Source organism: Podarcis bocagei (assembly GCF_964188305.1).
Source record: "Podarcis bocagei genome assembly, chromosome: 9".
NCBI lineage: Eukaryota > Metazoa > Chordata > Lepidosauria > Squamata > Lacertidae > Podarcis > Podarcis bocagei.
In genome coordinates this window covers 2,769,174-2,794,341 of record NC_138134.1, presented here as the reverse complement: position 1 = coordinate 2,794,341, position 25,168 = coordinate 2,769,174, and the positions used below count along the sequence as shown (strand labels likewise).

The window sequence follows — 25,168 nt, the reverse complement described above, 5'->3', positions numbered from 1 at the left end:
TTTAATAAATAATAAAAAACAATACCTAGTGTGTCAGCAATGTAGTCATTTTGATGTGCATTTCACAGGCTCATTATTATTATACATTTACGTATACCCCACCTTTTTCCCTGATGGAACTCAAAACAGCTTACAGATAAAAATAAGAATCATTAAAAACATTGAGAAAACAATTAAATAACAGTTAAACAATAGAATTAATAGAACTATATACACATGTAAAATAGGTTTAGAACGTACAAATAATTACTATAAAAACAGCATGGCACCAGCCTTCCAGCAAGAATGAAACAAGAATGTCTTCACCTGCCTGTGGAAGCAGAACAAGGAGGGAGCCAGTCTAACTGCTCTAGGGAGGTTGTTCCAGAGCCTGGGGCAGCCACCAAGAAGGCCCTTTTCCACGTCCTCACCTAGCATGTCTGTGAGAGTGGTGGGACCAAGAGAAGGGCCTCCCCTAAAGATCTCAGAGCCTGGGAAGGTTTGTATGAGGGAATATGGTCTTTCAGATAGCTTGGACCTAAGCCATGTAGGGCTTTATATGCCATAGCCAGCACTTAGAACCGGGCGATATTTCAGTTCATTGTCTGAAACTGGTATGAAGTTCAGATTGCAGACTTCTTGAGCTGGCAATACGTCACGGCTCCCTGGCTGCCGCCAGCACTCCCAGCTGCCTGCGCTGTGCTGGTGGTAGGTGGGGAGCTGCCATGTAATGCCCGCTCAGATTGCGTGCTCTGTGATTTACCTTCACCTGAGCAAGTGGGGTGGGCTGCCTCCTTCCTGCCGGTCGGTTGCAGGCAGAATGACCAGCTGGGAGGGAAGAGGCAGCCCACCCTGCTTGCTTGGGCGGAAGAGGCGGATACGCAGGCCAGCAGCCACATGGAGCACTTTCTTAGGCTTTCTCTGCCAAGGCTGAGGCTCGGCTGGGGAGGGAGTGGGCAGAAGCGCCTTTGCTTGAGCAAGCAAGCAGCCTCCTCCCCTTCCTCCTGGTCGCTCCCCCCTCCCTGCACACCCCAGCTGATTTTCCAGCCTTTTTCAGTGTTATTTCAGACATCATAATATATCACTATATCACAATGATTAACTGGTTGATATATCATGATGTTGAAAACCAGATATCGCCCAACTCTAACCAGCACTTTGAATTGTGCCCAGAAACAGACCAGTAGCCAATGGAGTTGTTATACTGAGTAAGTCATATGCTCTCTATAACCAGCCCCAGTCAGCATTCTGGCTGCAGCTCTTTGAGCAAGTTGAGGTTTCTGAGCACTTTTCAAAGGCAGCCCCATGTGGAGCATGTCACAGTAATCCAAATGGGATGTAACTAAGGCATGTGTCCCTGTGACCAAGTCAGACATCTCTACGAATGGGTGCAGCTGGTCCTCTAGCTGTAACTGCACAGTTGCACTCCTGGCCACTGCAGAAGCCTGAGCAGCCAGGCTTAGGGACAAGTCCAGGAGCACGTTCAGTGAGCCTGTGTCTTCAGGGGGAGGGCTGCCTGATTCAGCACAGGCTGCCTTCTTACTACTGAAGTTGCATAAATATCCCATTCTAATCATTCAAGACAACTTGTCTATGCGGCAGATTTCAGCTTTGGAGTTGCTATGGAAATACCTTAAGTACTTGTTCATGTCTCTTCATGAAATGTCCTGTTTCAGACTCTTGAAGTAATCAAGACGGTCTGCAAAAGCTTCCAAACTCTGTTTTCAACTAACCATGGTTAGTTGTGTTATGTATGATCTCAAGCAAATAATTGGTTTTGGGAGCAAGCAAACTTCATAAACTGATTTCTGATCCTAGTTTGTTTCCCTAAACTACAGGGAAACAAACTAGGATTATAGATAACTGTAATTGCAAGTTTGTTATAATGTGTTGTTATGAAGTTAGTAAACTGTATTGTTATGGCCAGATACCAAAGGAACTAAGCCTTCTCCCCGATTCTTTAGCACACTGAAACAATCACACAGATTTAGGCTTCCCAAGTGCCTTTCAGTTCTACGAGAGGGACAACCTATGAAAAACAAGCAGTAATTTGTGATGAGTAAATGAGACTGACATGAAATGTGATGTGGACAAGTCTGCACATGCCCTGTGTCATGGATAGGCAACTAAGGCCCAGGGGCCAAATCTGGCCCAGTCGCCTTCTAAATTTGGCCTGCGGACAGTCCAGGAATCAGCATGTTTTTACATGTGTAGAATGTGTGCTTTTATTTAAAATGCATCTCTGGGTTATTTGTGGGACATCGGAATTTGTTCTCTTCTCCCTCCAAATATAGTCCAGCCCCCCACAAGGTCTGAGAGACAGTGGACTGAAAAGTTTGCTGACCTCTGCCCTGTGTGCTTCCCCTCCCTTCTTGCTCCTGCATATTCACATTGCCTCCCTTCCTTGTTTGATCAAGCCATAGTTTGCTGTTGCAGCTGAACTGGGCAAAATGTGTAGCCATACTTTCCTTTCAAGCGAAGACCTGGAACAATGGCTTGAAGTGGCTAGAGGAGTGGGAACATTTGGTTTGATCTCATCCTTAAGCGCAGCAGAACAAGCTGTCCTATGGCAAGAGAACCCTGTATCACACATGGGTCCCTAACAGGCACCTGCCCGTTCTTCATTTTGAAAGCCTGTGGGGAAAGAGTCGCCCACAAATAATCGTAGCATCTTCCTGCCCATGCAGATGAGGGGCATAAAAAATGAGGATCTATTCTTTCTTACCCAGTTTATAAAAACTTCCAGTTCACCTAGTCCTAGAGGCAATTTTTACCTTTCAATGCAAATAAGCAAGTGACTTTTTATTTACAAGCCAGCTGTGGATAATTTCCTGTATTAATGAGCTATCCTCAATAGAACAGCCTGTCTTAATGCTGTTTTAAATCTTCAACCAGATCAAACTGACTGTTTCATGCCTATATCTTCAGTGGGCAGGAGAAACAAACTGTTCTGTACCTTACTTTGTGTGTGTGTGTGTGTATTTTTTTTCTAAAATGGAAGAAGTTTCAACCTACCGTAGGTTTGCATCGATAAAAGTCCTAAGCTCAGTTACTGCACTTCCAGGTTGCAGCTGCAGCAGAATTAAGATAAACCTTCATCTGTGAAACCTTGGGGAGGAACTACATTTTATAGATGGTTCTGATATGGATATGTTTGGTGTGTGGAAATGGCTGTGTACTTTCTTCCGCTCTTCTCCTCTAAACCTGTCCAGGCTGTTCTGGCTGGATCACAAGGGTCCCTAACAGGCTCCTGTCGTTATTCTTTGAGGTTTTCCATTAAAATGAACAGCTTGGGCCTCTGTCATCTTCATAGGTTTCCACCAAATTCTTTCTGCATCTTACTTGACTAGTTCTGAACACAGTACTCCGTATGAGATTTTGCTAGCACTTTCCAGTTCTTCTTGATATAAATTTGTTCTGGAGGCCGGGTAAAAGCTGTGGCCAGGTTGGGTTTAGGTTCTGCGCCACCTGGTGGTCAATAAGCAACATTGCAAGCTTGCAAAAATAAACCAGCCAAACAGGATGCTGCTGTCTTGGCTCCTTCCTTCTTCAGTTTTTTATTCATTTATTCCTGAGACTCCCGGTGTTCACCTTTTTCCCCAGGATGGTTAATTCCTTGTTCATTCTACCTCTCCTTGAATTTCTCTGTGGCTCTAGTTCCTTTACCTTCCGCATTACCATTTCCAGATGAACACTTTCGCCTTAGCTGAGAATTATTTTGGTAAGCTTGCAATATTGCCTGTTGACCGCCAGGTGGCGCCAAACCTAAACCCACCTTGGCGGCAGCTTTTTCGGGATCCAGAAATACCTTTCATTGTAAGTATAATGGCCTTTTTTTATTATTGCTCTGTTCACAGAAGCACCATCGGGTTTCTAAACCTTTTGGTGTGCGTTTAAAAAATAAACTTTATTATCAAATATGCAGAGTTTGTTTTGGAATATTCATTTTGTATGGCTTCTGTCTGTTGACCTTCACTGTGGGTTTTACTGGTGCCTATCCACTGGTGCTATATCCAGATGTTTAAATTAGCAGACAATCAATTCTGCAAGAAAGCGTCACCTTTTGAAGTTCTCTCTTGACTGTGCAGCACAAATGGTAGCATTGCCTGCTTCATAAATACAAAAAAATGAATATTCGTTCTTTGTTTTCCATTTGTTAAGACTATTATTTGTATCTCCCTCATTCAATTTGACTGACCTAAAAAAACCCCAAAGCTCACCTCACATCCTTTTTCAAAGGCTGCATTTCCAAATTGAGACAGTTTTGATAACTCATTTTGATATGGAACTCTAGTGCAGCCTGCTATCATTACTTCCTAAGCCCAATATTTTTTATTCTACTTCTGGGTATCCACAATTCTGAAATAATATAAAATAATTATGTTTATTAGGTGGGAACTAGTTTGAGTAGTACGTTTAACTAGGGTGACCCAGATGCAAAAAACCAAACCAAACCAGGGTTCTTGAGTGTGTGAGAGAGAAATTTGGATAATGCTGAGAAGCTGTGCTTGCTGGCATGCGCTCTTCTCCTCTACCACTACTAAAGCTGTAGCAGTCCTGTCTTCTTTTGCATAGGGTCACCCTAACTTTTAACAAAAATGCCAAAGAGCGTGTTGTAAATTAACGCTAGCTTCATTTTCAGAAGGACATAATAGGAGGGCCTTCTGTTTCAATGAGCAACTGAAAAGCATGCCTTCTGGGGAAGGCTGGGAAGGCTAAGAAATAGTTTAATCTTCTTTATTCTTTGACAGGAAGAGGCAGGGCTCTGTGTTTGTTGCAGTAAACTGAATCATGATACTGACAAATTTCAAGCCTTCAGAGAGTCTTTCATGTGATGAGGAGTATTTTCGGTTTCTTTTTCTCCTAGGTGTTGGCAAAGGTGACGAGAAGTTTAACCCTGCTTCTTTCTGAGGACTCCAATAAAAGTTTTTAAAACTTTTATTTTAAAATAAGAGTTGTCCTTGCCGGACACTCATTAAAACAGGATGCACACCACTTAGATGAAAGCAGATAAGTTGTAGATACCGTATTTTTCGCTCTATAAGACGCACCAGACCACAAGACGCACCTGGTTTTTGGAGGAGGAAAACAAGAAAAAAAATATTCTGAATCTCAGAATCCAGAACAGCAAGAGGGATCACTGTGCAGCGAAAGCAGCGATCCCTCTTGCTGTTCTGGCTTCTGGGATAGCTGCGCAGCCTGCATTCGCTCCATAAGACGCACACACATTTCTCCTTCCTTTTTAGGAAGGGAAAAGTGAGTCTTATATTACAAAAAATACGGTAAATAGTTAGAAAATAAAAATGAAATGAAATTCAGTTAATATACGTTTTTTCAAACGTATATTAATAGTATATCATTTGGCTATTGAAGATTTTTGTTCTTTCCTTTTGTTCTTTGCTGGCTACCCCTCTTTCTTGCCTTCTTCTACTACTATATGGGCAGTTTTCAGAAGTACTGCAGATCAACAAACAGAACTTGGCTGTTGCATTTCCACAAATCTTTTGGAGAGACCTGAGCCGGCATCCTGGACTTCCTTTGAAGTTCTTGCTGTAGCCAAAACAAGAATGCTTAAGAGGCAGAGGGCTTCTCAAGTTAGATTTTTTCAAGATAAACCAGAAGTGGGTTGCCTCTACAGAATGCTAGCATGCCCTCCTTAGTTGAGTGTTCTTTTCTGAAATGAAAAAGCCTCACCTACTTCAGCTTTTTCTCATGGGCTCACACCTTGGTCAGAAGGAAAGTGGCACAACCTGGGATCTTACCACTGGGTGCAAACTTCCTTACTTTGCCATCTTAGAACTTTAACATACTGCAGCTGGAGCTTCTCTTGTGCTCTTTGACAGCAACATCTATTTCTCATAATAATAATAATAATTTTATTACTGATACCCTGCCCATCTGGCTGGGTTTCTCACTGTTTTTGTGTTTTCTACTTGCTCTCTGAGCAAAGCAAGTGGCACTCAACTTTCTTGTTTTAAAACAGAGATTCTCTCTAACAGTAGCCAGATGCTGTTGGACAGATGTGTACGATCATATCCATTTAGAGTTCTACCTAGACCCCTGTGACAATGCCCATCTGTGCTGGCTTACTTAAAAGAGTTTAAGCATGTGATTCCCTGGCTGAAATATATCATTTGGCTATTAGCTTTTCTGGGTGTGTGGAGAGAATTTGTCAGGAGTAGACTGTGCCTTAAAAACCTTTAATTATACACCACAGCTTGTTCTTCTGGGGTCCAAAGACAACTCACTGTCAGCTGACATGTTGCAGGCATTCTGCTTATAACAGCTTGACTGTAGTTTGACTGATTGGTTTCTGTCAAGTAAATGGCAGCAGTGTTTTCATTAAAGGCTACGTCGAAATGTTTCCACACAGCATATTTGGATTTTAAATGTCTTGTTCTAGAAGTACTGTAAAACCTGGATGGATTGTGACGTATTCAAGGAAATTGTTAAGAGGCCCAGGATGTGAACCTCACATTCTTGTCTACTTTCATTGTACTAAATGTCTGTTAGAAGAACTCTGCTAGTATTAATTTTGGGTTTTTATGTGTTTGGGGTTTTTAGGTATAAGTGTCTGTGGTGGTGGTGAGATGAGCTTAAAAGACATTTATAGTTCCAATTTTCAGGTGGCTTCCTATGAACACTTGAAGTAATAAGGCCACTATGGGGTGGGTTGAATGATGGAGTGGGTAGGTACCCGTAATTGTTTGATGCATGAGACTTATGGGAAGACGGACCAGAGCTTATCTCCTGATTCCATACAGATTTATAAGTTTCTCAAGATCTGTGTGTGAGGGGGGGAGGGTGACATGCCTTAACTCGGGAAACTGTGGTTTGTTTAAAGCTTTAAGCAAACCCAAGTTATGGCAAGTAATGACATCTGTCTTGGTTTAAACTCTAGTGAGAACAAACCAGAATTTGAAACCATAGCTTGTTCCTGGTTTATTCTTAATGACTGGGTTTTAATTACAATCAGATAATGGTTCTGTGAGTTCAGGCAGCATGGGGATTTGAGTCCATTTGTTTAAAAGCTTCCATCGCCTCTTGGCTGCGGAAGGGAGAGGCATGAAGAACATGAGCCCAAGACTTGCGCAAGCCTGTGCTTAAGAGTGTGCTGGCCCACTCCAGTCAGTCTTTGAATGCATTAATTACTGTGTCTGTTCCTCTCAAAGTCTTCCTTGCCCTCTGTAATCAGACTTGGGAATCATCAGGGTTAGACCCAAACAGGGCACAGTTTGGGTCTGCTGCCTTCTTTGCTTGTGTGGTGGAAGCCTCTGTGCAAGCGTGCCTTGGAAATATTCTCTAGTACGGTCCCAGTTTTGTTAGCTTGTAGAAGCAAAACTCTGTGGCCTGTGGCTTGTTGATAGCCCCTTCCTCAAGCATCTTGCCTTCCTGTGGGATCATTCCCTAGTAACTATGATCATGATTCCAATCTCCAAGGTAATGAGACACATAGAATATAACACTTTGGTACAGTTTCTTCAGATAGAAGATCAAAGCATACTAATAATAGGCTAAAAATGGGAGCAGTTAATCAGATTATTGTGTAATTCAACTGAGAACTGAATGCAAATCATGCAGGCTCAGCTAGGCAATCTTGTGTTTGCAATGGGGAGAATTAAAGAATGGCAAATGGCAAAAACAACAAAAAAATTCTTGCTGGATCTGAGCAAGAGTCCATCTAGTTAGCCCTCTGTTTCCAGCAGTGACCAGTAGTGTCTTTCTGGGAAACATGCAAGCAAAAGCATGATTGTGAGAGCTATCCCCAAAATTAATTGTTGGAGGTGCACTGCCACTGAACATTCTGTTTTAGCTGTTATGGCTGGTCTCCATGGATGTAGCTATCCTCTACACATTCATCTAATTCTGTTTTTTTAAAAGATCTATGCTAGTGGCTGGAAGATGAGTGATCTACTGGAGATGCTCCTCATGCACATTCTCTCCACGATCAAGAACTCACCTCCAGAACGGGATTACAATATTGGGAAAAATGCTTTCTGTTTGTCTCCCTGCTCTCCCCCCCCCCCCATTCCTAATATTACCACATTGCTTTGGTTCTCTATTTTTGACTTGTAAGATTTTTAATGGAATTTGTGTTTGGTTCTTGTAAGCTATGCTAGCAACTCCAATCAAAAAGTGGGATACAAACCTAATAAATTGGAGTGCAGTTCAGTAATTCATTTATGTGTGGTAGCCTTTCAGGACTTTATGGAAACATCAGTTGGCCCCAGATGCTGTGGCCAGATTTTTGAGTAGCACAGACAGTATGTACTATAGAATTGCCAGACTTATAAGATCTTCATTGGTTACCTGTTTGTTTCTGGGCCCCATTCAAAATGATGCTTTTGATGTATTCCTCCACCCCTCAAGGCCCTAGAAAGATTAGGTCCCACTCCTGAAAAATGTGCCTTATGCCATATATTCATCTTTCTGTCCTGCGCACCCTGAATGACCCAAGGAGGTTCTTATGCCCCTAATTTTGTGCGGCAGTTGGCTGTAAAATCAGGAGCCTTCTGAGTTGCCCAGACCTTGCCTTGTGGAGTTTGGTCTCTTCCTTTTACATTTTTGGGTTTTTTAGCTTGTTATTTCGGAAAGCTTTTAGCTAAGGGAATTTTATAGGTGAACTTCTGTTTTAATCGTAGCCATATTCCCTTTCAGATATAGTGAATTATTATTATTATTGTTTATTGGTTTCTTTTTTGGAAACTATTTTGGAGAAACAGTTGCAGAAACTTGAGAGGGAAATTTCACACAGAACACTTCTACACACCGTCTTGAGCAGCCCTCCTTCCATCGCATGTTCTCCCATAATGAGAGGGAGCTTGTCAAGTTGGGCTTTCAGACCCACCAGCAGTGGAGAAAGGACAGATGTCTTGCAAAGGTGGTGGAGCTCCCAGTAATAATAATAATAATAATTTATTATTTATACCCCGCCCATCTGGCTGGGTCCCCCCAGCCACTCTGGGCGGCTTCCAACAAAACACTAAAATACAATAACCTATTAAACATTAAAAGCTTCCCTAAACAGGGCTGCCTTCAGATGTCTTCTAAATGTCAGGTAGTTGTTCTTCTCTTTGACATCTGGTGGGAGGGCGTTCCACAGGGAGGGCGCCACTACCGAGAAGGCCCTCTGCCTGGTTCCCTGTAACTTGGCTTCTCGCAGCGAGGGAACCGCCAGAAGGCCCTCGGCGCTGGACCTCAGTGTCCGGGCATCCCTCAGTACAATCACAAGAGTGAAAGATCTTCAGTTAAGTCTCCCTCCTTTTCCTGAGCGCAACATCCACTCCACATCTTGATGGGGGGGGGGAGGGTTTCCACAATTTTATGGCAGTTTCTCCAGAAGTTGCTGTTCACTGTGTATTTCCATAAAAACCACCCAAAATATATTTCAACCAGTTAGAAATTTTGCTTATCTACTTTGCCCTTTTAGGAAAGAATTATTATATGCTATTTTTGTTGAAGAGTTGCTAGGTTTATTTTTCTATTATTGATCCAAAAGTTTAACCCAGACATCCCCAACCTGTGGCCCTCCAGATGTTCTGGCCTACAACCCCCATGATCCCTAGCTAACAGGACCAGTGGTCAGGGATGATGGGAATTGTAGTCCAAAACATCTGGAGGGCCGGAGGTTGGGGGTGCCTGGTTTAACCAGAAACTTTCTGGTGCATGCAAGGAGGGTGGGGTTTAGAGCTTTAAGAGGAAGAAATTATTTCCCTATCTCAGTGTGTGAAGAAATTAGTGCATTTTCATGCATGGTACAATTACCAGTAAAAATGAAGCAGTGGCAACATTTCCTCTTGCCCCAGGATGCCACTTGCTTAAAAGAATTTTCCCAGGCTTCAGTCGACACACAACTACCACAACTGGCAAGGTGGACACATTGGGAGTTTTTAATTTAGAGAAGAGTGAGGGAATGTGGCAACCAACCTGTCTGCCAATTGCTGCAGCTCAGTGATGCCTGAAGTGGTGGGGGAAACGGCCTTAAAATCAGAGGGGGGGGGGATATGCTGCTGCCACTGCTTTTACTAATAAGCTCCCTGCCCCTGAAAACTTCATGACTTTTTCTGGCCCCCTGAGGAACTTGCCAACAATAATACCCTCTCAGGTTTTGCAGCAATTCTGGTGGGGGGTGATGGAGGATTAGGGTTGGGGGGGCACCAGGTTGTGGGAGACTGGCCTAAACCATGGGTAGGCAACCTAAGGCCCCGGGGCCGGATCCGGCCCAGTCACCTTCTCAATCCGGCCCTCGGATGGTCTGGGAATCAGCGTGTTTTTACGGGAGCAGAATGTGTCCTTTTATTTAAAATGCATCTCTGGCTTATTTGTGGGGCATAGGAATTCATTCATTCCCCCCCCCCCAAATATGGTCCAGCCCCCCACAAGGTCTGAGGGACAGTGGACCAGCCCCCTGCTGAAAAAGTTTGCTGACCCCTGAAACAATCAGCAGAAGATTCTTAAAACGCTTCTTATATATTTTTACCTCTTGTGCGAGTAGTGACTCTGTCCTTGCTTCAGAATATTGATTTAGTTTGCACAGAGCCCTTTAATTTCTGTGCTTTCAAAAACTATTATTCCCTCTGGCTTCATTGCTTCTCTTCATACATTACCCAAATAACTAATGAGTCTATTAACTCCAGTTAGGCTTTGCTAATTGCAGCAAGATCAGGTTTTCACAAGTTAAGTTATGAAACTTCATCATGCCCCAATTATCAAAGCCTATTTATTCCATATGCTCAGGCATTGCTACAAATCAATTGTGCTATCTTAATATTTAGTCCTGTACTGAAAAACAGTAAAGCACTGGACATTCAAAACACAATTCAAGGAAATTTGGTAATGAAACTCTTTTTAGCAGAAGAGAAAGTTTTAAGTCTTAGATGTGTATTTTAGCTGTGAAATACTTAATGAGTCTAGATTATTAGGTAGACAAAATTGTATTATTGCAGGTTTTGGTGTTTTCGGGTATCTTCCCGTGTAAGAGTTGGGGTGTCTAGGCGACGTTTCGACGAGGTCTCACTCGTCATCTTCAGGCTGGTGCTTTCGGCTTCTTGTTACTAGAACAGAGCAGGGTCTCAGTGTTTGAGTTCCTATAAATACTGTTGAGGGGGTGTGGTGTATAGCCTCCAACGTTCTGGGCAGAGAGGAAGTTCCCAGGTTATTGTGCCTTTTCTTCTTTTGTTCATTAATTACTTGAGGGATATCTTGAGTGATTTCTTGAGTGATATTCTGAGTACCACTTAGGAGGGTCATTAGGTGTGGATTAGTTGCTAAAGCTTTCGTGTCTTGACCTCTTGAGCTTGTGAAGAGTTTTTTTGAGTTTTTCTGAGAAGAGTTTTTCTGAGAAGATGGCTGTACTGCACTTAGTTGTGCTTTGGCTTGGCTTCGTGTATAGGGGCGAGCTGTGGTTTTGTGCCCTGTGCCAGCCAGATCTGTGTAGGGATTGCAGGGGGGTGCAGCATCCGGAGGTGCCACTATGGTTTGGCTACTGGATGGTATCTGTAATTTATCTGTGGAGAGGGTCTGGGTTTGGGTCTGGTGTGGTTGATTGGAGATGGCGTTCTGTGTGCCTCTGGTTCTGGTGTCGGTTTTTGTGGGGAGGGCTAATTTCCAGATGTCTGGCAGGCGGGACGTGTCGTCACGCTTGTTCATGTTGTGAGGGTGTTTCTCTATCTCGATGGCTTCCATGATTATTCTCTTGTGGTGATGTTCCATGTTAAAGAGCAATTTGGAATCTGCAAAATTAATTTCGTGTCCTGTTTCTTTCATGTGTTGGTAAAGAGAGGAAGTTTTTTCTTCTTTTTTGACGGCATTCTTGTGTTCTGCGATACGTGCATTTATTCGTCTGTTTGTTTGTCCAATGTACGTGGCTGGGCAGACTTTGCAGGGTATTTCATAGACCCCTTGGTTTTCTAACTGGATTTTATCTTTTGGGTTTCTGAGGATATTGGCTATTTTTTGGTTGGTGCAAAAGGCTGTTTTGATATTGTGTTTATGGAGGATTTTGCTAATTTTATCTGTGGTGCCCTTGATATAAGGAAGGAGGGCCATGCCATTGTTTTCTTCTGTGTCTTGGTTTTTGGGGGGTGTTTCTTTTTGGATTAGCTTCGTAACCCTGTTTTGCTGGTATCCGTTGGCGATTAACACATTTGAGAGATTCTGTAACTCAGTTGTCAAGTGGTCTTCGTCAGCCAGGCGTTTGGTTCTGGAGATGAGAGTCTTGGCTACGGAGTTTATTTGTGCAGGGTGGTGGTGTGATTGTGCATGTAAGTAGCGGTTGGTGTGTGTTTTTTTCCGGTAGATAGTGTGTCCTAGGGAGCCATCAGGTTTTTTGTAGATTAGGACGTCAAGGAAGGGAAGTTGGTTGTTGGCTTCTATTTCCATAGTGAATTGTATTTTGGGGTGTAGGCTGTTGAGATGTGTGAGGAAGCTATCTAGTTTTTCCTTCCCGTGTGGCCAAATTACAAAGGTGTCGTCAACATATCTGAGCCAAAGTTTGGGTTTGTGTTCTGACTTGTCTAAAGCATTGGTTTCAAAGTGTTCCATGTACAGATTTGCGATGACCGGTGAGAGGGGTGATCCCATAGGTGCTCCTTCTATCTGTTTGTATCTTTGTCCATTGTGGATGAAGTACGTGTTGGTTAGGCAGTGGTTGGTCAGGTCCAGGATGTATTCGGGGGGATTGTATTTGTTTTGAATGGCTGTCAAGGCTTCATTAATGGGCACTTGTGTGAAGAGAGATACAACATCGAAGCTCACAAGTAGGTCATCGGGATGTAGGTTTTGCTTCTTTATTGTTTCTATGAACTGGAAGGAGTTTGTAACGTGTGAAGCGATAGATTCTGCATAGGGCTGAAGTTGCTTAGCGAGAAATTTAGCGAGATTTTGTAGAGGTGAGCCTATGGAGCTGACTATTGGTCTGAGTGGTGTTCCTTCTTTGTGTATCTTGGGGAGACCGTAGAGTTTGGGGCATCTGGATGATTTTTCTCTGGGGATGATTCTTAGCTGGATTTCTTCACTGATAGGAGAGGCTTTTATTTTGGATTTGGTGGTTTTTTCCAGATAGGTGGTGGGATCTGTTTTTATAGGTTGGTAGGTAGGGTCTTGGAGTAGATTTGATAGTTTTGCTTGGTAGTCCGATGTGTTCATCACAACAGTGGCATTACCTTTGTCTGCTGGGAGAATGATTATGTTGTTGTCTTTCTTCAGGTTGGTGAGTGCTTTCTGTTCTTCTTTGTGTAAATTGCTTCTGGGTGGTTTGCTGGAGCAGAGGATGTTGGTGACTTCGAGTCTGATTTTATTGGCTTCATCTGGGTTGATTTTGGTTAGGCTAGCTTCGACTCCGCATATGATGTTTTCCGTGGGGATGCGTCTCGGGGCGACTGCAAAGTTGAAGCCTTTGGAGAGTACTTTGGTTTCAGTTGAGGTGAGGATCCTGTCTGATATGTTATGTACTGTTTGTTTCATGGGTTGTTGTGGAGGGTGGCTGGGCTTCTGGCGTTTCTCTAGTTTGTGGAGTTTGTTGGTGTGTGTGTCTGTCTTATGTGAGGACTCTGTTTCAGCTCTCCAAACGGCTAGTTGTTTGCATTTGTCCCAGAGTGCAGGGTGGATTTTGTTACAGAGTTTGAGGTGAAGAGTGAGCAGATCTTTGTTGGTTTGGTTTAGTAGGTATCTTTTCTTATGTAGTTCGTTTCTGATTAGGGATAGTTCAGTTCGTTTCAGGATCCTTTCGGTAGCTGGGGTTTTAGAGTGGAATTTAAGTTGGAAGCATGTGGGAATTAAGTTGTTGTCTCGGCAGTTGCGTAGGAACAAGAGATCACATAAGATGGTGGCTCTTCGGATTTCTAGTTTCTCGTAGGTTCTTGTCAGCTGGAAGGTTTGTATTATTGTATATACTTTCTAAGTTCCATCATTCTAAAGGAAATTTCTCTTAATATATACATTTTGTTTTCAATTCTGCCTAGTACACATTTTTTCAGGCAAAACATTATTATTATTCTTTATTAAATTAATGTACCTCCCTTAATCTAAAGATCACAGGGCAGTTTACAAGATAAAAACACAAAATGAAAACACAAAAAACCAATACATTTCCCCCCAAACACATTTAAAAGGCTATAGATTGTTTACTCAGTCAAAGTCTTGGTTGAAGAGGAACGGTTTCACCTGACACCTAAAGATACGCAATGAAGGTTCCCGGCTTTGCCTCCCTGGGGAGAGCATGCTACAGATGGGGAGCCACCACAGAGAAGGCTTGTTCTGTGTTGCCGCCCTCTCGACTCTCATGGAGGAAGGCATTCGGAAGATGATTGCAGGGTCTGAGTCAGTTCATATGGGGAGAGGCAGTCCTTGAGGTATTTAAGGATTTATAGTTAAGCCAGCACTTTGAATTGGGTCAGGATCAGTTCCCAGTGCTGCACCAGCTGAAGTTTCCAAAGTAAGCCTCAAGTGACCGTAGTGGATCCAGGAATATATCCAGGCTACGGACGTGCTGCTTCAGAGGGACTGAAGCCCCAGTTCCCCCTCCTATCATGTGTTTTTGTATGTTGTTTCCACTATTGTATGCATTTATTTTAACATAGTACTGTATATGCATTTTTGTGCACACAACTTGGCTGGAAAATTGCATTGTAAAATTTGGTGGCGTGTGAATCTTGAAGGATGACTATTTCAGTTTGTGTACTGTTTCAAAATGAGTGAATTATGTATGTTTGCTTTTAAATGCAAACAGAATTGAATTTCTGCATCCTTAGACAATAGTAGGGACCTGGGTATCATTTGAGTATACTGTGCACGATTTCTGTCCAGCATTACTCCAACCCATTGCAACTGTGTACCTTGCCAATAATAATAATAATAATAATAATAATAATAATAATAATAATAATAATAATAATTTTATTATTTGTATTCAGCCGATCTAACTGGGTTGCCCCAGCCACTCTGGGCAGCTTTGAACCTTCTTGTTCTTTACTGCTTCAGAAGTGTTTCCTTCCCCTTCAGAGATAAGATTGCTGATATCTAGACAAAGGATCTTTTTGGTGGTGTTGCCCTAAGGCTGGAAAGCTGTCTCTGAACACATTTGTGTCTGCTGGCATTTAGGACACATATTAGGTAGCTTTAACTGACTGCTGTTTTGTTGAAGAGCTGTTCGACAGTGGAATTTGCTGCCAAGGAGTGTGGTGGAGTCTCCTACTTTGGAGGTCTTTAAGCAGAGGCTTGACAACCATATGTCAGGAGTGCTCTGATGGTGTTTCCTGCTTGGCAGGGGGTGGGACTCGATGGCCCTTGTGGTCTCTTCCAACTCTATGATTCTATGATTCTATGATTTTTGATTTTCGTTTTTAACTGCTGTTGCTGCCTATGTCTAGTGGTATTAACTGTGTAACTTTTTATCTCAGGTTATGTTTTAGTCAGAAAGTAGTGCAGGAACGCATGCTCTGAAAAAGCGTATGTTCCAGTACACGTTAAAATTGCACATGTTGACTTTCCATGGCGATGAGGAGGCAGGTGGAACTGGTCTCTCTGCATTTGATAATGTTAGAGTAAAAAAAGATTTTGAAAGATGGGGAAGAATGAAACTCTCACTGCTAGGAAGACTCTCTGCAATTAATATCTGAAGAAGTGTGCATGCACACAAAAGCTTACACCCAGAACAAACTTAGTTGGTCTCTAAGGTGCTACTGGACAATTTTTTATTTTTTTATATATTTCAATTACGTCAGACCAACACGGCTATCTACCTGAATCTGCAATTGATATGAAAGTTTTGCCTAAAATGTTGTTTCTGTTTCAGACAATTCCGATAATAAGCAATACAGGATTCTTCAAACAATGGCAAAAGTATCTCTCAAGGTTTATCTGGCAAGGGAAGAAACCCAGAATTAAGTATAAAATCTTAGCAGATATTAAAGAAAGAGGTGCATTCACACTGCCAGATTTAAGACTATATTTTGGAGCATCCTTTGTGTTGATTAAAAGAATGGAATTCATTGCCATATGCTAGATTATTTGATCTGGAAGGATAAAGGATATGACAGAAGATTTGGATGTCTCGCATATTTATAGTATGATAAAACAAAAGTCCACAAATGGTTTCTGAATCATGTTGTAAGGAAAGGTTTGTATGGTGTATAGATGAGATATAAGAATTTGCTTGAAAGAACACCTTTGTGGTTATTCCCTACTGAACCAAGTTCACAAATGAAAAGAAACATGGAAATGAAATGGGAAACCTATAGAGATGTATTAATTTATGTGAATTCCTCTTTGAAGCTTAAAAAGTTAGAGGATGTTAAGGACTGGATACAAAATTGGCTTCAATATTACCAGGTTAATGAACTATTTAAGAAACTATTTAACACCAAATAAGCTAGCCAAAATATATAAAACTAAGTCAGGTATGTGTTGGAACAGCAAAATGACAGAAGGAACATTTTTTCATATGTGGTGGACTTGCAAAAAAAGCTAAGGACTATTGGGAAATGATATATAATGGGATTAAAACTATGTTTAAATTGATGATTCCCAAGAAATCCAAAGTGTTTATTTTAGACATTATAGATAATGATGTACCAAAAGAGTTGGTTAACTTATTTATGTATCAAACGACAGCAGTTATGAGTACTGTATGCCCATAGATTGAAAGAAGGAGAGGTTCCAACAAAGGAAGAATGGCTTTTGAAAATGATGGTGCAGAATGTGGAACTGGCGAGATTAACAGCAAAGATTAGAGGTCAAAATGATGAAAAATTCCTTGAGGACTGGAAACTTTTTATTGATTATTACAAAAACTACTATAGTGAGATGAAAATGCAAGCATTTGAATGAAATATGAGCAACTGCGTGAATTAAGATAAATAGGCTAAATTGAATGTATTGAATAGTATAGGCGGAATATGCAGCATTTAAGGGTAAATATGGAAACAGTGGAAGGGGAGGATGGGAAGTCAATTGATAAAGTAATTTATGGTTTATGTTAGTGTTTTTTTCTTTGTGAAAAATTAATAAATTCGATTTTAAAAACCGGAATTGCTGATGGAGGGCTTGGGAGGGAAGGAGCCAGTGTGGTCTGGGTTTCTACTGGAAAGCTGCTGGGAGCTAGTGATGGCTATCCCACAGATCAGACGGAGAAGCAGGAGGAGCTAGGCTTTAGCATTCCATCCTTTCCAGTTGCCACTCTGAAAGCAAACTGTGGTGGAATCTACACACACATAAAAAAACGCTGTGAAAATGCTTTTTTTTAAAAAAATGTTTTGAAAAACATATTGAATTTGCCATAGTTCACCATTGCCATCTAGTGTCACATTTGCATATTACACTTTACAGCACACTTAAAACGCTTTATTTGCAGCTGTATAGCTGAGTCCTGTGTCTCTGTTTTGTCATCTCTCTCCCTCTCCCCCTTCTGAGTGAAAGCCATTAGCACTGGCGCAGGCATGTAATGTGCCAGTCCACCCTCGCTATACTGCGTGACAAGGGCAGCAAGACCTCCTTTTTCAGGGCGTAAGGTAACCCCTAAGGCCAACAGAGGAGGATTGCATCTCCAGTGTAAGCAACTAAGATTGTCCAAAGCACAAGGCAAAAGATGAATACCACATTTGATGGATTACTTGGTCCAGGCTAGCAAATGTTGTACCCTGTGGGACTCCAGTATGAAGTAACGGTAGCTTTTTGGAAATGCACAGTCTTAAAACATCAGGAATATTTGTCATCAGGAACTAAACGGCAGAGCACCTTGCATCTGGGAGAAGATTGCTGCACTTCATATTAATAGGGTGACCTTGTGTTATTATGCAGGTGGTATTTAAAATATACATTTTGAGCTACAAATTCATACAGATTAAATGCATCCTTTCTGGAAGTATGCCCATAGTATTAATGGCAGATGCTATCTCTAGGTTCCATCAAATTTTATTTTGAGGAGAGTGGTTTTTAATGCAAAGCTTTTGCTTCCTATTATTGGATTTGACGTCCCCGTTGTGCCAGTGGGGAGAATGCTTAAGCCTGGTCATAACTCAAAAATTACACTGTATACAGCTTTGGAATTTTTTCCAGAGTAGCATCATGACACTGGTCTTTAAAAGTAGTTTATATGTGTGTGACTCTGTGAAGGCAAACATGGGTAATTTATAGGCTGTGTGTGACTTGAATCCTGTAGTGCTTTTGTATGCCAGGCAGTCTTTTGGTAGAGTATACCAGCTTAAAGTTCCAAGTTGCACATGAGGAACTTCAAATGTCACAGTAAGAATGCTTTCATTTTTCACATGTGTGTGCTTTAACACCTTTTGTCTGCTTGTAAAATAGAAGAGCAAGTTGGGATCTAGCTGCAGATGACTCTGGGTGACTTGCCGCATATTGGTAAAGTTTTCTTGCTCCCAATAGTCAACACGTTTGAGTGAAAAAAGGATGTTATCTGCCCTGGGCTGGTGTTGTGGTAATCATTTATCTTTCAGCTTCAGTCTTCCAGGCCTATAAAACAGGAGCATTAATTATTGCCTTTGGACAGGCCTTTGTGCAGTTTTCAAATTTTGCGTTCTGATCCTCTATCTGTAGTAATTCAGATCTAGATTTGTACTCCTGTGTACAGGTTATCTTTTTCTTTCTACGAAAAGCAGCTTGCATTCAAAGTGCTGAAGGAAGTGCTTTGACTACAAACTGCTTGATTGAAAAATGAAACTTTTTTTCCCTTTCAAGGGGAAGCAGTTTATGTCCAAAGTGCTGGAGGAAGCACTCAGAGGCCACCACTTTGTCCAGCCCCCTTGGCTCCACTGGGAACATTCTAGTGCAGCCAATTCCAGCTGATTGTCAGACTGTGCAGGGCTTATACTCTTTTTTTTTAAGAATAATTTTTATTAACCGACCAATCACATCAAATCAAACCAAATTACATAAATTCCAAATTACACAGCCGAATTTTAAATTTTTGTTGGGGGTACCCATATTTCAAGTTCCGAAGGGGATCCAATCAACTTCTTGCTTCTTGTTGCTGTTTTAATGTCCACAAATCTAACCATATGGTGTTCACTGTACTATCCAGTCCTTTCTTATTGTTTTTCCATATCTCTTGTTGTTATTTTCATATATTTTTCCTTTCTCTTTGTGACCTCTGATAGTCTCCACAAGCTGGTTAAAACAGTTTGTAATCCTGCGTGGATATTTTTTTTTTTATCCAGTAGCCATATCCAGACGTTTTCCATATAACATCACTTCCATACATCAAAACAGTCTTAGTGTCATTAATCTTCACCAATCTGCCTCCTTTCTTAAACCTCTGAGGAGATTCACGAGGAATGCAGTCCGTCGTCTTCTTTCGCAGAGGTCACTTAAATTAGCAGACTTCACTCCCCTTCTTCACTTGAAATATGTGCATTTGCTTTTTTTAAAATTAATTATTCCAAATTGCTGCAGCTAGTGCACGATCAGAGACAGCGTCCAGGAGAGCCGGGGTCCACACGGGCATTCTGCCTAGTGCCCTCACCCCCTTCTTTCGAATTTGGGGGTGATTTATGGGCACAGCAGGCAAGTAATAATAATAATAATAATAATAATGATAATAATGATAATAATAATTATTATTATTTATTTATACCCCGCCCATCTGGCTGAGTTTCCCCAGCCACTCTGGGCGGCTCCCAATCAGTGTTAAAAACAGTACAGCGTTACATATTAAAAACTTCCCTGAACAGGGCTGCCTTAAGATGTCTTCTGAATGTCAGGTAATTATTTATCTCTTTGACATCTGCTGGGAGGGCGTTCCACAGGGTGGGCGCCACTACCGAGAAGGCCCTCTGTCTGGTTCCCTGTAGCCTCACTTCCCGCAATGAGGGAACCGCCAGAAGGCCCTCGGCGCTGGACCTCAGCGTCCGGGCAGACTGATGGGGGTGGAGACGCTCCTTCAGGTATACTGGACCGAGGCCGTTTAGGGCTTTAAAGGTCAGCACCAACACTTTGAATTGTGCTCGGAAACGTACTGGGAGCCAATGCAGATCTCTCAGAACCGGTGTTATGTGGTCCTGGCGGCCACTCCCAGTCACCAGTCTAGCTGCCGCTAGGGCAAGGGCAATGTTCCCCATTCCCTTGGGGCAACAAGGGAGGCTGCCTACTCCCATAACAGCCTCTTAATTACCCTGTGTGGGTCGGAGAGATGGTATTGTCGGCCATCTTCCAATGCGCCCCTAGTGGCCCCCTGTGCAGGGCTTATACTCAACCAGTTTATTGACAATTCAGATCTCTCTGCAAGGCACAATCCCTGTGTCATCTGAACCCCAGGAACAATGGGTGGTGAGAGGACATGCCAGCATCAAACTATAGCTTCAGCACCTGTCTTATTCTCATTTACCATTTAGAGAAACCATATGTCAGGAGTGCTCTGATGGTGTTTCCTGCTTGGCAGGGGGTTGGACTCGATGGCCCTTGCGGTCTCTTCCAACTCTAGGATTCTATGATTCTATGATTCTATTTCCCTGAATTTGATGTCAGAGAACAGTGGCCTGTTTAAAAATGGAAACAAATGCTGTTAAGGTAGAAACACAAAACCTCAAAGTTTGTTTTAGGTCATTGATATATTGTATTGGAAAACTGATGTTTGCTGTCTGAAATGAGCCAAAGTAAATTCAGTTAGTGGACATTCAATGACAGTTGTCCTCAAATGTATAAATACAGGCAACCCTTCTTTTGCCCAGGAGTTCTGCTTCAGATCCCTGTGCGCATCGGCGGAGCATGCCTAACACTGTTAGAAAGTCATATATAGAGCACACCTTGCAGTCTTACAGTCACCAAAACAGAAGGTCTAGTTGCCATTTTTGTAGCTCTAAAGTCTTATTTTTCAAATGATGGGCTGTTTGTGATTGATTATCAGTTAAACATCTGGCTAGTTCAGGTGACAACTTTGAGCTAGGTTAAGAACCTTGAGAACTTAAAGATTATATATATATATATAGGCCTATTCCTACAGGATGTGGTATTGGTATGTGAAAACATTCAAGATCCAGTGATCTGCAGGCATGCACCTCCAGATGGCGGAGATGTCAGGTGTGATCCTAGCGCCCAGACGTCTACACTTGGTTGCAGGTAGCCAGGTGCAAAATATGCCTGTCTGATTTCAAACACTGCTTGCCATGTAGAAATTGCTATGTAGAAATTCTCAGTCAAAGATTTTCTAGCTCAGACATGTGGCAGAACAACTAATAAACAAATATGGAAGACTGTAGATTAGCAGCATTTGAAACTCTTGACTGAAAACAAACCGAACAAAATTAATAACTAATGTTTACGCAATTCTTTCTGAAGTTAAATTTACTTATACACAGCCCACATATAAGACGAAATGGGAGACAGACTTGATAAAACAAAGTTCTAATATCCAGCATGTGGAATGAGCTTGGATGTCTAATAACATTCCTAGATCTTTGATGAGCTGTAGTGTGAAAACATATTTCTTCCAAGACAATCTTTCAGTGGTACAGGGGCACCATCTCCTTGGGGTTGAGCCCTTTTGGGGCCCCCAATATTTTTTTGGGAATCCAAAGAGCTCCCGAGGAGGCCAAGCCCAGAGCCGAGCGTGACGTAGTGGAGGTGGCAGGAGCAGGAGAAGCCAAGGCCATTGAAGCTGTGCTGCTGCTGCTGCTGCTGCGCCTAGAAGCAATTGCAACTCTTCTCGTGACAGCCAGGATTTACATTGCTCAATACTGAAAGACTGAGGCGATTCCCACCCCCCACCCCATTTGAAAAAGTGGCTAGATAAAATATGGCCAGTGCATTAAAACGACACAAAAGAAGTCAAACCAGCAAGAGAACATGTTCTCAGAATGAGTCATTTTCATCTGTTATTGGAATGAAAAGGTTGGAGATAACACCCACCCTTACAACTAATGTTCAACTGTTTGGATTATCACTGTTACTACTTTTGGTCTGGTTCCAAGGCACCTCTCTTTACTGGTTTCCCAGCCCTCCCCCATGTGTGTGTTTTATCTAATTAGCCTAGTGTAGTTTCTAATGGATGGCATCAGGTGGTTGAGTGTGTGGTCACATCTGATGAAATTGGTTGGTTTTCTTCCCATTTGCTTTCAACCTTTTATTGTTTAGATAACCCCTCCCCTGCTAAAAAGAAACACAGTGATAAGACGGCACCGAAATGTCTGAACTATATGACAACGCAAGCTTTAATCTGAGCTTTTTATTTTATTTTTAAAAAATGGTTTTCCAGCTCTATTTCCTCCTATACCTTCTAGATTAATCCTGGGATGTATTTTTCCTAGTTCTGTTCGGATATGAATGGTATCTATAACATGGGCTCTGTAATGGGAGACATCTAAGCACCCTTTTGCCACTTCAGGGGTATCCCTGTGAAATGCTTTTCTCTCTTCTGGCAAGGAATGTCTCTGACTGACAGCTGCCTAGTGGTGGGTCTGTGCCCGAAGGTGGCTGTTGAAGGGTTTGGAGGCTGCTGGATTTGGATGTTCTGCTCTCCAACAGCTTATCCAGGAGCAGAGAACTTAAGAGCTGGGGAGCAATGCTTGAAGAGATGTTAGGGTTGGTTGGAATGTGAGGGTTAGGTCTCTGTGGACAGCATGGAGAGGGGGCTTTCTTGCGGAGGAGACAAGGCTTCTGGAATGGATGAGAACAGTTGCATGGGTTACTATACTGGCTCATACTTTCCCACTTTTAAAACCTACCCCTCCCTTCTCTCTTAGTCTAAATCTTCCAACTGTGAGAGCTTTATCTGGAAATTCTTTTAAAATTAAATATTGAAATACCAGTATTTGGGGCAGAATTGGTCAAGAACCTCTGTAAAGCATTATTTTCTCCAGGGTGAAAAGTACATGTGGCTGTGCTGGAACTTGACTTCAAGTTTTCTATCCAGGTTTTAGGGAGACTAAATAAGACTGAAATACTTGCTGTACTCCCCTAACTTCCAGGGGCACTTTTCATTGAAAAGATGCACAATGTCTGCTTTCCTAATGACATTTTCTGCTGTGCTTCCAGATGTGAATGGAGCTTTGTTTATCTCTGGAAATCTACTCATCTATTAAATGAAAAGGGCAGCACAACTTCGCAGCGGCACAATGGGCTTCAAAAGTGTTCCACTTTAGTTCAATAGATGGTGGATGTATCCTATGACTAATGGAATCTTTCTGCAGCATTAGGTGAGATGCCTGAAGCCAAGGTCACCACTATGGTGCAAAGGTATGGTAATCTATGTGTCTTAATGGAGTTGGGTCTACTGGGGCCAGTGATAGTGGGCTTCATTTAAAATAATAATAATATTGGGTCATTTTCTGGAATTCTGGTTCACTCTTCTGGTATCTGAAGCACCCTTTGGACTATGCCAGCCAAGTTTGCAAATCACACTAAATAATTGTTAATTGCTTAAAGCAGGGATGTCCAACTTCCCAGAGATTGTGATCTACTCTCAGTATAAAAACCCTGGCAGTGACCTACCCATTGGATAGACCAAAGTTGTTGAGCTTTTCTGGGGGAGGAAGATCAAAAGTTGTTGATCTACTTTGGGGGAGGCTTCAGCAAAGTTGTTGAGCCCCCCCCCCCAGTATGCAGGGGAAGCAAACTGCAGTCTCTGGCATTGTGTTGTATCTGAACCCAGGGACGTGGTTGGTTGGTTTCTTCTTCGGTTAAACAGACTGCAGCTTCGGGGGGGGGGCCTTTGGCTACCAATCTTGGTTTGTTGGGAGTGAAACCCCCGGTTTGGATGTAATGCTAAGCCTAGGAATCATTCTTTGTTTCCTCCCAGTGTGAGCCAGCAGGAGCAAAGCAGTGTTCTGCCATGTGTGGTAAGCCATGTGACCTCCAAATGCATGCCTTGTGACTTTTGTGGCAGAGTCATGGAAAAGAGATAAAAGGAATCGAGTTTCCACTTCTTTGGCACTCTCAGAATGGTGTGAATTTGCTATCCTAACTGCAAATTTCAGATCTGAATTTGAACAGGTCTTGATGTGTCATGCTTGGCAAAGTCATCCTCTTAAGGATCAATCTTGGATGCCTTGAAAGGTCTTAAGACTGTCATTGTCTCCAAGTTGTGTGTGTGTGTGTGTGTGTGTGTGTGTGTGTGTGTGTTTATATTTAAATTTCAGGAATTTACACACATTCCCTCCCAATATTTATCCCAGGATGGTTTGTCAAGCAGGGATTATAGCTCAGTGGTGCATCATGTGCTTTGCACACAATTCTAGGTTCGATCCCTGTATCTCCCAGTTTCAAAAGGACCAGGTAGTTGATGATGGGGCAGATTTTTGTCCAGCTCTGCAAAGAGCTACTGCTAGTCAGAGAAGACAATAATAGTGTAGTCTGACCTGATGGAAGAGAGCTTTCAGGGTCCCTAGGGATTTCATTTTGTATCTTCCTTGACAAGTGTGAGCTGGAAATCTCAAAGCAGTGACTGTGACTGTGGTTGTTCTTCCTGCCCAATATGACCAAGCACTGCAGGACTGGGAGGGAACGACTCTATGGAGCCGGAGCGCCATGGAAAGCGGTCTTATCAAAAGTCACTTCATATGCGACAGCACACCAAGTCCTTCTGTCTTCACTGCATATCAACTGCATCTCTTGTGTGACGATAGAAGGAATTTGGGGTGGCTGAAAATGCAGTTAAAAATTTTCTCCCTGAAGCGAGTTGCAGGCCCCGATGTCATGTTTGCCAGATTGTCACCTCCCTGCTTCTCCAAACACAGATGCCTTTCCACCAACACATGGTGGAAACACAAGGATCCACCCTTGCTTTAATGTTTACTTAGCCCTTAGTCATAGAATCATGGAATCGTAGAGTTGGAAGGGACCCCCAAGGGTCATCTAGTCCACCCCCTGCAGTGCAGGCATCTCAGCTCAAGCATCCAGGACAGACGGCCACCCAGCCTCTGCTTAAAAACCTCCAAGGAAGGAGAGCCCACCACCTCCTGAGGTCTGTATACTTCATTTCCAGAAGGAAGCTAAGTCTGTAAAATAATTAATCAGGAGCTACAATTTGACATTTCATCAATTTTGTGTGTGGAAAAGGTAGAGACCACATTTGAGAGGGTATTTCTTTCTCTTTTGAAATGGCTCACATTTCGAAATGATTTTCCTTTGTCTGGTCACATGAAATGTTATACACACTTTCCAGGAGTATAAATAAAGGAGTATTAATAAATATCTGCTGGATCTCCAACTTGATGTCTTTATTCTCCCATTTAGATTATTT

At 42.3% G+C, this 25,168-nt stretch overlaps 2 protein-coding genes across 6 annotated transcripts in view; one reads left to right on the top strand and one right to left on the bottom strand.

Moving 5' to 3' along the window:
* Positions 1–25,168, bottom strand: part of NRG4 (neuregulin 4) — an 80,735-nt gene that overhangs the window by 52,672 nt on the left and 2,895 nt on the right. The window lies entirely within an intron of this gene.
* The window catches only part of TMEM266 (transmembrane protein 266), an 81,066-nt gene continuing 77,707 nt past the window's right edge, over positions 21,810–25,168 (top strand). For 2 of the 5 annotated variants that reach the window (XM_081207765.1, XM_081207763.1), the window contains exon 1: positions 21,811–23,163. In XM_081207765.1, the coding sequence (XP_081063891.1) occupies positions 23,129–23,163 (35 nt within the window). In that variant the 5' untranslated portion in view covers positions 21,811–23,128. Of the gene's footprint in view, positions 23,164–25,168 lie in introns of all 5 variants that reach the window. The other 3 variants (XM_081207767.1, XM_081207764.1, XM_081207766.1) reach the window with 3 other exon arrangements.